At 45.9% G+C, this 13458-nt stretch overlaps 3 protein-coding genes across 6 annotated transcripts; 1 reads left to right on the top strand and 2 right to left on the bottom strand.

Annotated features, from left to right (window-relative positions):
• The first annotated feature begins 130 nt into the window (after positions 1 to 130).
• Positions 131 to 1462, top strand: LOC128881370 (protein BUD31 homolog). Of its 3 annotated transcripts, none has more exons than XR_008458056.1 (4): positions 131 to 520; positions 623 to 745; positions 815 to 1159; positions 1264 to 1462. XR_008458056.1 is itself a non-coding variant. In XM_054132345.1 (3 exons), the coding sequence occupies exons 1-3, from the start codon at positions 427 to 429 to the stop codon at positions 1030 to 1032; spliced, it is 435 nt and encodes a 144-aa protein (XP_053988320.1). In that variant the 5' UTR covers positions 131 to 426; the 3' UTR covers positions 1033 to 1462. The 3 variants fall into 3 exon arrangements, 1 of the variants encoding a protein (XP_053988320.1); XR_008458057.1 differs by having other exon boundaries at positions 1248 to 1462; XM_054132345.1 differs by having other exon boundaries at positions 815 to 1462.
• Positions 1463 to 1523: 61 nt separating this feature from the next.
• LOC128881115 (uncharacterized) lies at positions 1524 to 3306 on the bottom strand. The gene is made up of 2 exons (XM_054131850.1): positions 3000 to 3306; positions 1524 to 2767 (listed from the first exon to the last, which is right to left on the bottom strand). Exons 1-2 carry the CDS (start codon positions 3296 to 3298, stop codon positions 1540 to 1542), a joined length of 1527 nt encoding a protein of 508 aa, XP_053987825.1. The 5' UTR covers positions 3299 to 3306; the 3' UTR covers positions 1524 to 1539.
• An 87-nt stretch (positions 3307 to 3393) lies between these two features.
• LOC128881351 (uncharacterized) lies at positions 3394 to 13318 on the bottom strand. 2 transcript variants are annotated; one of them, XM_054132305.1, is made up of 5 exons: positions 12470 to 13318; positions 11944 to 12388; positions 9161 to 9349; positions 8434 to 8648; positions 3394 to 8308 (listed from the first exon to the last, which is right to left on the bottom strand). In XM_054132305.1, exons 3-5 carry the CDS (start codon positions 9255 to 9257, stop codon positions 5693 to 5695), a joined length of 2928 nt encoding a protein of 975 aa, XP_053988280.1. In that variant the 5' UTR covers positions 9258 to 9349; positions 11944 to 12388; positions 12470 to 13318; the 3' UTR covers positions 3394 to 5692. The 2 variants fall into 2 exon arrangements, with proteins under 2 accessions (XP_053988280.1, XP_053988279.1); XM_054132304.1 differs by having other exon boundaries at positions 11566 to 13318.
• Between the last annotated feature and the right edge of the window lie 140 nt (positions 13319 to 13458).

The raw sequence follows: 13458 nt of genomic DNA, 5'->3' as shown, positions 1-13458 counted from the left end.
TCATCATTCAACGAGATGAATTTGATAATACAATTAAATAGTTGAAATTGCGACAGATCTATAAAGATGTCGAATAAAATTATGTTTAATAAATAGAAAATAAAAGATATTTTCTAGAGAGAGATTTCCTTTAGACATCTGTATAGAGTTTACAGTCTATGGCTAAACGCGTATCCCCTAATCGCCGGTATCTATCTGACAAGACCTCATTCATTTATCGTTAGAAGAATTTTCCGGAGTAGTCCAGAATACAGATGGAAACAGAGCCATCTTGTGACGATGAAACTGTACTAATTTTTAAACCTATTTTGCCTTCTTAAACTGCTCTGTGATTATATACATTCAGATTCTATTTTTGTTGGGAAGATCGTTAGCGTAAGCTTGTATCATACGTATTCGAAAGATAATATTTACACAAATCGAAAGATGCCAAAAGTAAGAAGAAGTAAGAAGCCTCCACCTGATGGCTGGGAATTGATCGAACCAACGTTAGAGGAATTGGAGCAGAAAATGCGAGAAGGTAACAACGATATTGCACGATGGTTATATTTGTAATGTACAATATTTTTCTTTTTAACTGTTTAAAGGACAGTTTCTTTCATAATCATTTTTCGAATTACAGCCGAAACAGAACCTCACGAAGGCAAACGGAAACAAGAATCTTTGTGGCCGATTTTCAAAATCCACCATCAGAAATCACGTTACATATACGATTTATATTACAGACGGAAAGCCATAAGTCGCGGTTAGTATTATCACAAACTTACCATTACCCTCGTGTAAACTATATTCACTATGTTATTCTTTTTTTCAGAATTATATGATTATTGTTTGAATGAAAACATAGCAGATAAAAATTTGATAGCGAAATGGAAGAAAGTGGGGTATGAAAACTTGTGTTGTTTACGGTGTATACAAACCAGAGACACCAATTTTGGAACAAACTGTATTTGTCGAGTTCCTAAAGGAAAATTAGAAGAAGGTAGAATAGTGGAATGTATTCATTGCGGTTGCAGAGGATGTTCTGGATAATGTTTGAAAGTTAATGTGCGTGAAGGTGCCTGTGGTTGTACATTTATTTGTCTCGTTAACACACGATACCTCACGAGTTTCTAAGAACTCTATTGCATACCGACAATTAATGGAAGCATAAGTAAAGGTAAACGTTCAAAACGTGCACATTCCTTGCTCCAGTTCTGAATATAAAACCTATATAATTGCTACCAGATTTATTCATCATATTGTAGCGAGTAAGTTTTCCAGGTTGGAATATATTGCACGAGAACTGGGAATGTACAAACGAATAAACGATTCTTGACTTTGGAATAGGAAAAGCATGTTATGTTCGTTTCGCACGAAATATTTTTTATGCTTTGATGTCCAAATGTTTTCTATTTATAGGTGAGAAGTTTCCATTGAGTTTGTAAAGCGATCTGTAAAAGAATAAAAGGATGGGAGAAAATTGTGGTAATAATTTTTCACATCCGCATGAGCCGATTGCTACCTTTTGCGGTCATTTCTCAAAAATTACAAACCAATCTAATGATTTCCATGAATTTCAGCCAAATTAGTTTGATTCTTCTTATGAGCAGAGGTTTGCGTGCATTGGTTATTTAGTATAAAGAACTTTTTGCCGTTACGACAAACAGTAACTGGTAACGCGTTATTTGTTCCTGTGGTATCGCCACGATTCGCGTTAGCTCTCGGCGATAAGACTGAAAGAGCGGACCTGCAATCCTTAGCAGTTGAATCTGTCTTAGATGTTTGCGTGGCAGTCCCAATGATCTGCCAAGAATATTTAATGCAACAGTCGTGAACCGATTCTTCCTGATTATTTTCCTTAGTTAAACTTTCCAAAAGCGTGCGCGATGTCTGCGCGCCTCTACCCAGTACTTGCCACGAATACTTTATCCTGCAAGGGTGCTCATTTTTTAATTTATCATTATTCTCTGCGAGAGAGGACAGACGCGACCGATCCGTGTATTTCAAAATCTCCTTACACGTATCTCCCAATATACCTGGTGTTTTATTCGTCTCGAGAAATTGATCTGTATGTAGATTAGAAGCATTCATCGCGTTCCATTTGGCGGGAAACTGTGATTCTTTACTGTGGGGAATGATAGTCGACAATGTTTTCTTCGCTGCGTTATCGGTATTCGTCGATGCGAAGTTATGATACGGGCCAGTTAGTTGTTCTTTACAAGGATAGATATTGGTTTTTATCGTCGTCGCCATCGTTGCCGTCGATGCCGCTGCGACGGTTAGCGTAATCGGTACATTCGAAGTATTAATCTCCATCATTCGCATCTCTTTATCGAATATCGTCTTTAACGTATCCGCGGAGAACCAATCGATCTTTCGTAAATCGCTCAACGATTGAAAGGCGACGTTGTCGCTGACGCTCTCGCAGGTATTGTCTTCGTTTGAAACTTCCGATACCACGTGACCGACAGTCCTTGTTTCTTCTTCGCGTATCCGATGACTTCCGTTCCATTTATTGGCCTCGGTTGGATATTTACTCGTTGAAACGATTTTTTCACGCTTCTCGAATGTGGCGGCAGGTAAATCGTAAATCGTGGAGGGAAACGGTAGCATTGATTTTTTCTTATCTAGCGAAGTATGTTCGAAACGACCAAACACAGGAAAAGTCGAGCTTTTATCGATCGAACGAAACTGCTTCTTCTTCGAGATTTTCTTCTTCTCGCGGCAATTCGTGTTACCGTGATTCTGAAAACGCATCGACCGGCGTATTTTAATTCTTGTCTTTCTTTATTATTTATAAAAGGAGAATAGAGATAAGTAGACTGCGGATCTTGATGAAAAATGAAATCTTAGCAAGCGTACATACAAAAACTGAACTCGAACGAAAATTTAGTTTACTCTGGAAAATATAACGATACAAACATTACTCTTTCGATATTCTTTCGCGTTACTGCGTACTGTGTTCATTTTATAGTTTCTTGGACATTCGAATCTCCTATAAATAGATAAAAATCCGCAGTCTGGAAATAAGGAACACCTGTTCGGAGTGCAGAACCGTGCTCGTGTATCTCTTCACTGGGAGATGAGAGGGTCGTTTCAAAAGCGGTACCACAACGTTGTCGCTGGGTTTTCGTGGTTTGATAACTTCCGTTCTTCGTTGGGAGAGATTGGAACGAGCAGTTCCAGGTTTCTTTGTGAAAATGGTCTTCGCTATCGGCACTAAAACATTTTCGGTGATTAATCCGTGAGCTGGAACGGGTGACATTTTCGAGATCCGCAACACACGGTCGCCCTTCCCCGCGTGTTTAACGGTCATCTTGCTTTTCACGGTCGATCGTGCACCGTGTACTTGGTAATTTGGAATTTGATTAGAGGAGAGAACAGAGGAACGAACTGTACCGTAAACGAGGGTTAAAGGAACACGAGTGTAAACAAAAATATATCGATTCTGCGAAAGTGATTTCAGCTGCTTGTATTTTATCGCGGTTCAATTTTTTCGTTTGAATATTTTCATCGAGGCCCTTCGCACATAGAGATGTTACGTTGTCTCGTAATATCTCTTTACTTTCACACTGTTCTATATAGAAGGCCACCAAGGTGCGAAATCGGACCAACGACGTTTAACGTTTTCTTTCACCTCGTGTCCCCGAGGTTGTTCTTTATTTGTAAAAAATATAATAATATAATGACGACGCTGCTGGCAGTAGCGATAATGATTGCAACTGTGGTAGCGACTGTGGTACAGGCGACGACGAGAACGGTGGTAACAGCAACGGCATAACGACGATGTTTCACGTAACCGTAACGATAACTATATTATTTATCCTAAGAGTAACGATAGCGACGATAAATTATCGCAACAATAACAATTGCATCGATATGAATGTGTACCAACGTCGACACCGACGCCGTTCGCGCTGTTTCTTTACGACGTTGAACGCATAATATTAACGGTACAAAACGGTAAAAACAGCGACAAAATCAGTAAACTAACGTACGGAGGCGTGTAAGTATGGTATAATTGGAATGGTCTCGGTGTAGAGTTGGGCAGTGATTAATTTCCGACAACGATACATCTGTAATTTAGCAATCGTAAATCAATACGTGACGCGGTAATTCTTTGACATTTTTGCCCAACGCTGTATCAGAGGTACGAGCGTTTCCCAGAGATGAAACGAATAAACCAACGATATAAGAATGGATCCATCTCGACGGATGTCGCGTCGTCTCTCGTTTACATTTCGCGTGTAAAGACGTAGACGTCGCGTCGTGAAGTATGCCCGAGTACGCGCTCTTCCACGGAAAAGTTGCACGACGAACGCGTCGCTTATATCGCGATCGTTTCCTCTGCAACTTTCGAGAGACAGAGCGTACGTTGCATGCGCTTGCGTCATTGTTCGCGCGCACTATTGCGCGGCCTGTATATGTAGGTAGATTCGTTAGTCCTCTACTAATCTTCTAAGATATTGTTTGAATTTAATTGGGTAACGCGAACTATGTACAAAAGAACACGACCTTACCGTCGAGCCATTCGAACACGTTTCGCTCGACGCTTGGCCTGGTGGCCGTTGGTTTCGGAGCCGCTTATTCTATAAAATAATCGACGCTTCCTACCCTCGATATATACAAGTTTTGTTCGGCATATTCTCAAGGAATAATGTGCGCGCATTATCGAGCGCGTGACGCGCTGGTGCACGAACATTCGCAGGCACTCTTGTTAACGTAACGCGAATACATTGTACGTACTATATGTATATTTAAAAGGGCGCGACCTACGCTGGCCAGAGATCCGAATCGCGTGAATTGTAACCGCACGAACTATACGGAGCGAGGCACTTGAATCGGGTCGTCCGAGTAACTCGTTACTTTTTAACGATGGATGAAAATTCTTTGAACGAATCTCGATTGATTTCGAGAGAGGCGTGAATCTGATGTGAACGGTATCTTTTTTTTGTTCTTTCTACAACGATATCGTCAGTTGTTTACAGTACAATTTATAATACACGTTGTTTAGACGTTGTATACACGTTGTCAGTTGTTTACAGTACAATTTATAATACACGTACAATTTATAATATACGTTTTAAGTAAACATTTATGTAGACGAGAACGCGACGTTGTACAAACAAGATCGTACGAAATTGAATCGTCTAAAATGTAAGTTGAAAAGTTGGAGTTATTCGATCGATCCGTTTGAAATGCTTCGGCTCGAATAGAGAAATGTACAAGTGTACTTCTCGGTCGCTTTAACGTTTCCATTCGCCTGGTTTCACCTGGTCTCTATCGCGTTTTGTGCTACGATTTCCTCGGTACGGTCCTTCACCGCCGATAGGGTATAACCTCCTACGGTACTTACCTCTAGCTATCTACCTATTTAATCAGCCATCCACCTGACTTGCCATTGTTTCCTCTTTCTCGCTCGATGGCACGGATAAAACGAGCGAAGCGATAAAAATTCCTCTCAAAGGTTTAACGCTCGGTTCGATGGCACGTGCACACGAATGTGTAATCAAACGGCCTGTTGAGTGATAGCGTTCGTTCGAAAACACTGTGCAGCAGCGTCTGGCCAACCAGACACGAGCCTTCTTTCGTTATGTACCGCAGAAGAGGACAGGGTTCTCGATAAAACAAGGTAAGAAAAAGAAACGGCGATTACGAATTCCGTGTACCTCTGACCGTGTCTGTGCTCGTACTCGTGTTTGCGTTCGTGTCAATAAGGTACGTGGATGTTTCTCGGGGTGGCCCGACGCCTGCAGATCTTGCAAACGGCGACGAGACACGCCAGCCCGAGAAGAACGGCGAGGCTGGCGCCTAAGCTAGCACCCGCCCATCCAGCAGAGCCAACGACGCTAGCCAAACCTCCGATCCCGTTGCCAGATCCAGCAGCCTTCCCGCGACCACCGACGGCATCCGCGCCGCATGTCTCCGCGGACTCGTCATTCGGTTCCTCTGATATCGCCAACAGTCCGCTACCATTGTTTGTGTTTCGATACAGAGACTTAGGCTCTGGCATCGGACAATTTACCACTCCGTTGCAGAGGAGCCTCGCCGGAATGCAACCAGCGTCGCCGGGACACTGGAACCCGCAGAACTCCTCGAGTTTCTGCGTGTTTAAGTTTCCAGACGCGTCGCGAGGCAGATGATAGAGCTCCGTCCAAGCGATCTTGAAGGCGGCTCTGGCTGGAGCCATCGAGCCGGTGAACTGAATAATCACGGCAGGCCACTCGGAGTCCTCCTGCTGGTGATCGGTCGGCGACGAAATCTGTGGCGGAGAATACCCTTGCTGATGCGTCTGCGACTGCATGGGATCCGTGTTGGAATTTGCGTCGCCGTTAGCTCGATTCCCAGGTGCGATCTGCGCCGCTGAGATGATGGGCATCTCTCTGACGTAGCTCACGTTCTCGCCGCAGATGCCCAGGAACGGCTCCGCGCTGCCAGGCAGGAAGATCTCGAGCTTCCCGTCCTCGCAAGATCTCGAAGCGAACTTGATCTTGTCGAAGTGCAACCAGACGTCCCTCTCCCGATTCACGCGCAGCTCCCAGATGCATTTTATAGACCTAGGTGGGGATACGTAACCGAGAGCTTCGTAATGAGGGAACTCTATCTCGCCGTCGGTGGTGGCTGGGAGAATCGTAGGTCCGCAGAGGGGACTGTGAGCAAACTCGTACCTCGCCTCGAACAAGGGCGAGGGCTGCTTGAAGTAGCTGGTGGCAGCGTGAGTGCCGTCCACCAGCAGCTTCAACTCTAGCTTCTCCCCGCGTGAGACCACGCGAACCACAGGCTTCCCTTCGACGGTGGGTCCGTTGGCGATCGACGATCGACAGATGCAGTGACCTTTGTTGTTGTCTTGTTGCTGTTGGTACGGCTGGCGCTGATGTTGCTGCTGTTGCTGCTGATGGCTCTGGTAGGAGTGCTGATCGCCGTTGACCACTGGCGGCTCGCGAATGATCAATCGGTCCACGTGACTGTCCCAGCAGTGGCCGCACTGCGCGTACGGATGCTCCTTGAAGGAAACAGAGTCCACGGTGAGTATCACGCGCGCGAACAGTCGTTTATCAGTGACGAAGGTGTAGGTGCAGGAGAGATCGGCGGGCGGATCCCCCGATCGCTTGTAAACGAGGGTGTTTAACGGCGATCGAAGTTGTCCGGAGCGCGACTTCCAAGAGGCGAATGTCTCGTCGCACTCCGTGCCAACCACGGGCTCGCCGAATCGCGTCGCGTTGAAGAAATCGTAATGAGCCCAATAGTAGAGAGAACTACCGGAGTAGCTTCCCGTTTTGCTTTCGAACTTGACGAAAAGAGCGTTGGAGCTAGAGACGAAGTCGTGCTTCTCCATGGGCTTGCTGAACGTGTCGCAGAAGGTCTTGATGATCTTCGCGTCGTCTGGCCAGTCGGCGTCGTAGAGGGTCAGGCTCTCCCCGCAGTCGCCGTCGTAGGGTTGTATGGGCGACTCGATTCGGTTCACGCGAAAACTAGGAAAGTAGAGTCTAGCGATCTCGCCAACTCGACCTTTTAGGAGGTAGGTGCAGCTGGTGTGCGGCGGATACCAGTGAGCCACAGAGAGGAATATCCCCTCGTTGCCCGTGTGAAGGGACTCGCTGTTTAGCAGCCAGTCGCAGCTACCGTTCCTCACGCCTGCGGTCTCCATGTGTCCAGGCCAGTTGCCCACGTTGAAGTGAAATCCTGTGTTCAGAAGAGGTCCTGCCGGCGAGGAGATAAACTCCACGTAAAGGTCCTCGCTGGTGCCTATTATGCTGTACGGGAACTTCCCCATACCGCAGAAAGTGCCGATCACCTGGCTGTTGTTGTCCTTGCCGTCGTACACGCGTATATAATCGTACGGGCAGTGCTCCGAGCCGGAGCTTATGGGCCTCATGGGGCAGGTCATTATGTTCTCGCATCTTTGACCGTCGATATTGAACTCCTCGTTCTCTATGTAGAGCTTGATGAAAGGTAGCCGCGTGTTCAGGCGATACTTGCAGTGCAACGCGCGAGGATAGATACCAGGATAGGCTGGGCTCTGTACGTAACACGTTTGCAGTCTGCAGTCCTTGAACACCCGTTCGCAGTAGCTCCCGGGCACGATCTCGCCCCTTCGATTCGGGTAAAGTTCCGGATGTTGGCCATGCCTCAAATACTCCCCGAACTGCTGCTCGGTCCTGGTGTCGAAGCTGAAGTACGTTTGATCCGTGAAGTTCTCCGCGTGGAAGATGACGCGGACGAAACTCGTCTCGGAGATGAACGTCTGCGGCTGCTCCAACTCTCCGCAGTACATTCCTGGGTCCTTTCGATTGCTCAGGCCTGTCTTCGTGTTTCCATCTACGATCTGAAAATGGTACGACGAGGTGGGGTCAGTTTATCTTATTCGTTGGTCTAAGCTCTATATGACTGAATAACATTTTGTTGAACTATTTTTAAGCCACGACGGTTATAAACAACTCGAAGATGTACCTGCAAGTAACCTCCAGAGCAGGTGGTAGCATTCTCCACCACACCAAGCTTGAACTTTTTGAAGCGCACGCGCAGAATCCAATCCCGTGGTGATCCACGATACCCTCGAAAGCGGTACCAGCAAAACAGAGGCTTTCCCCAATTCGCTGAAGTCACAGCCGGACTCGACACATTATCGTATATGTCTACCGTCTTATTGCAACGTCCTCGATCCGCTGAAACAGAACAATATACGTCATCATGTTTGCTGGCAACGGCACAGAAACTTGCTCGTTTTCTACTCAGTGCTGTAGTTGAAGAAGAAGAGTCTATGCTCGTCGGCGAGGCTGTGCTTTGTAGACAAACTATGTTAAGTACAAACTTTGGTAACGTTTTTCTAGAGAAGGAGGAAATGACACTCTGACGTATGACGCAAAAGTTGAACGACATATTGAAGTACTCTCAACGAATGCTCTCAATTGAACGAGTAGTTTCGGTAAGTCTAATTTGATTTTGCTGCTTTGGTCGTGATAACTCGAGATAGCTGGATAATCTGCGCTTCACAAGACATAACGTTCTATTGAATAGTGATCTCAATCCTCAACCCAGTAAACGCTCATCTCCCCCTCTGGATAATTGTGTCCTCCAGTCGAGAATTCTTGTTTTAGATGATAGATCGTACCGACACGTACCGATCCAAATACAGCACTGCTATTACCAGGAAACGAATCGACAGAGAGTGCGTTACCTCGGTGGATGGCAGCAGGACTGGGGGTGACCAACACGAAAAACAGGAGAGTGAAGATTCCCCAGTCCCAAGTCCTCGATACCATCGGTACGCGCATTCCAAGGTGTGCACCGCTTCGTCCCCCTCGAACCGTCAATCCGATTCCGCGTTTTCCCTCCTCAGCATCGCTCCTTTCCTTTCAAGGACCACCTGCAATCGGAAACACGACGTCGTTAGCATAATTTGGAACAGTTATCTCGTCATTTATCTCATTTATCGCGGAAAGAGTGGAGGATTCGATTTATTTAATATTCCAAATCAAATCAGTTTTCGTTAAATACTTGAGAACGATATGGGATAGTCGGGAATCGAATTCTTACTCGGCGCATCTCCGTCTTCGCGACCAAGTTATAAATTCTAATCTGCGGCCCGTAGACCGCGTCAAAGACGTGAATTCTCAATAGGAATTGATTTACTCGTTATATGGATTAACCAAGCCGGAAGTTGCTCGTTCCGTCGTTCGCTCCAAAACGGGGCTATAATTGGTTCAATCCGTGTTAACTCTCCTCTTGTTGATGGTTCAGGACCGAGCAAATCGCATGTTTTGCCTCCCTCTCTTTTATGAACGCTATCCCATATACTTTCACTCTCTCTCTCTCTGCTTTATTTATTATTATTTTTACCACAAGGGGTTCAAACCCTTTGCCGAAGAAATAAAATCGTGCCGCGGTGTAATGCCTTCTGAATCGTTTTCCAATAATAAATTAACAGTCGCGTTTCGTTAAATAACAAAATCTTGAAGGCTCTTTGGAAGGACCATGAAGCACACGATATAAATATTAGGAAGACCAGAAAGTAATGTCGTTTCTGCAAATGTCAATAGTTGTTTATAATTTATCAGGTCATTGTGTACCAATTGATTTTTATCGATCCGAGTTCGAAAATTTGCACACTAGATAGCAAAAGGTTGTTGGTAAAGAGTTGCGAACATAATTGATTGAAAATAAAAACTTGTTGCGAATTTATCTTTTAGAATTCAATGTAAACGACATCACTTTCTGGTCCAATACCTGATACAAGTACACAAATTTTTTGTTACAGATTCCAGAGGGGAATGTATATCTTCGATATTTCGGAAGTTTTCGTGCCCGAGAATGATTTTATTACGAATCAGGTCTCGAAGCTGCGTAATCTACCAGCGAATTCGACGCTTTGCCGATGCTCCGCGAAGAACAATGAAAGCGAGGAAAGCAACACCAAGATCCCCGCACGTCGGCGAGTACATCAAGCACGATACCGTTGACGAGGCGAGGGTGGACCAAATTTTTGCCCGCTTTCGAGAGATTTTTAGCGTTCAGCATCCGCGAAGGGATAAATGGAGCGGCAGGCATCGAAAAGAAAGGCATCGAAAAGAAAAGCATCGAAAAGAAAGGCATCGGAACGCCTGAAACCGACGTATCCCGCAGTCCATGAAAAAGTAAAACGAAATTACCGAATAGCACGTCTGGTCTCGCCCACTCGTTCGCGTTTCGATTAGCTAGGAATCACTGAAACGCTGCGGAGGTCGATGGAAATGTGTTCACTTTTGGTAGAATGGAGCAAAGTAAAACTATCAACGGATTTCAAGATATCGTATACAGACGAGGGGCTTCGCTTTCTCTAAACCCTTTTACCATCTACGAGTTGCGCCCCTAAAAATACTTGCACGCTCCGCAAGTACGCTACGCGAAATAGTTTCAGCGGTAACGAAAGCTAAGCTTAATGCGAACTAATACGCGACGTTCCTAACTTGAAAGTTGAATTCGTAATTCCTTGAATTCCTAATTGATATTTTAAAGATGTATCAATTTCCGCGATCGCGAAACGGGTTTCCGGCAACCGCCACGATCTCGCTTCGACGTACTTCGATCTCGAAGGTCTTAGACTCGACGAAGAAGAAACGAGCAACAAGAAACACTCTCCTCGATTAGAAAAATATTTCACGATCGTCGGACGAGCCTAATACCCACGAGTTTCGAGCCCTCGAATTTCTCTCCCTGAACGTTTCCCCTCGGAAGCGAAAATTTGCCCCGCGACTTCGATCCCCGTTGCCTGCTCGATCGCGATCGATACCGAGCACCTGGTCACGAAGAATATAATCTACCAGAAATGTGCTTTTTTTTGGTGTCGCGTTCAGGTTATCGCGTCAGTCGGCTAAATCGCACGCCAAATACTGCGCTCGCGCAGACAAGGCTATTTCGCCAGGCCGTGGATACGGGAGTGCTGCATTCTCGAAACATCGTCGACGAACCGAGCACTCGCTTCCTTCTGATCGGGTAATACCCCTGTCGCCCGCTAACTCGCCGATCATTACGGCATTTCCAACCCTCTACCGCTCGCCTCTACGTTTCTCCCGTTTCGTCCTCGCCACCGATGGATATACCTACTCGATCTCGCTTGTTGAATTCCGCGTCGACACTGCCTCGCACGTATCGCACCAACACAAACACGACGATTTTTCAATTTTCAACGAGCGCTGAAACCGTAAACAGGTCACTCGTCCCCCTCGTTCAGCCTGCTTCGATGTACCTCTTTCCTTCCAATCACTAGCCGAAGGTACGCGAATCGAACGTTTCGCGCGTCCGAGAGATTAACTGCTCGTTGGAAATTAGTTATCCGTTTCGGTGGAGGAGGATCGGCTAGGACAGAGGAGGGTGTCGATTGCTCGATAGCGTGCCGAGTGGATTGATACCGGCAGGAGCGAAGGATACGAGGTTTCGCGAGGCCGAGGGGTCGACGGAATGTGAATAAAATCGGTACTGTACCGGTTGAAATACTGGTCTTTCATCGACGCCGACGACTGGGACTCGGAAGCTCGCAACACGGCTAAGGTTGGCTCTTGCTGGCTGGCTGGTCGGCTGACTAGCTGGCTGGCTGGTTGGCTGGCTGGCTGGCTTAACGTCCGACGAGAGATTCGGGTCGAACGTCGCGCAAGCTCGCTACACCCCCTTTCTTCTTCGTTTTCTCCCTTGCCCTCTCTCGTCCTCCCTTCGCTTCTCCCTCGTTTTTTCAATTCTATTTTCTCTGTCAATCTCGTCGTTTTTCTTTTTTGTTTCTTTTTTTCGCTTTTCCTCCACGCGCACATTTCGCAGCCAGTCTCGCTTTCGACCACCCGCGAGCATTCCGCGCACCGTTTCTCAACCCTGGTTCGAATATTTTTTTTCCGCTCGATGCGTTTTTTTCCACGACCCTGTCCCGCCAGCGACAAGCCTGCAAACGTATCGATAACGGAAATTAAAAAACGATCAAAACGGAAGGTACTGCTAAATAAACGATGACTGTTTTACTTACCAATTATCCATTTTTTTTTTTTTTTTTTGAGAGAGAGAATGGCGAAGAGTTTCGATCGGTACTTTTAAATGTACAATAAAGTAATTGAACGAGAAACTTTGGTTCCGCGTTCGCGCGTCGAACAATCGAACATATAAAATCGAGCGATACGAAACTCGATGCTGTTAGAATATTATAACTAAAGCTACCACGACCGTTTATAAACTTTTCTGTACGGTTCGTACATGGAATACATAAGTTATATACAATTCTTTCGTGCAAGTCTTTAAGACCGATTCGATCAATCGCGAAAAGAAAAAAACAAGTACAAATAAAACGTTGGTAGGTTCAGCGTTAACATCGTTACAGAAAGTTATTTTTCAAATCACAATTCGATTCGATAATCACGCAGCGTAAGATCTCTACGGCGAAACCGATACGACCGAAGGCTTGATTCTTACAGCACGTTAACTAAATATCAAAAACAAATACTTCTTCTGTACATTAATTTACACGAGTCGCAGAAAGTTGGTCGGATGTTCTAATGCAAACGTCGTTGGACGCAGAGGGTTAAAATCGGTAATCGAGGAACGAGAGACGCGTAAACAGTAGCCCGTGTTGACATTTAAACCGCAAACGGAACGATCGAATCGCAATCCTCCGGGACTAAGACCGGAATAACGAGTTCCGCTAATCAGGATGTAGTCAATCCGTCAACCCTTTCGAGTCGAACGGGGACTTTACGTCTTTCCCTCGAGTTCGTTTGTGTTGACGAGGGTTCGAAGTGACGCAGTTGACGCGTCGCGAATATTTACAAATATTTATGGATGTAATCGCGTCGAAGGAGTAGGAGAGCCGGCAACGGGGGAGGGCGGTGATACGAAGAGGAGGGACAATCGATGCCGGAGAACCGAATTCGCGTACGATAGTAGCCTTCGAACGTAAACTATCACGCTACACCTGCGAGAACATGGGAAAAACTACCGAAAGCGTAGATAAGAAACATTCGA

This window comes from Hylaeus volcanicus, chromosome 8, assembly GCF_026283585.1.
Source record: "Hylaeus volcanicus isolate JK05 chromosome 8, UHH_iyHylVolc1.0_haploid, whole genome shotgun sequence".
In the NCBI taxonomy this organism is placed as follows: Eukaryota; Metazoa; Arthropoda; class Insecta; order Hymenoptera; family Colletidae; genus Hylaeus; species Hylaeus volcanicus.
Note: the sequence above shows the minus strand (reverse complement) of the source record. Positions and strands in the feature narration are given on the sequence as shown.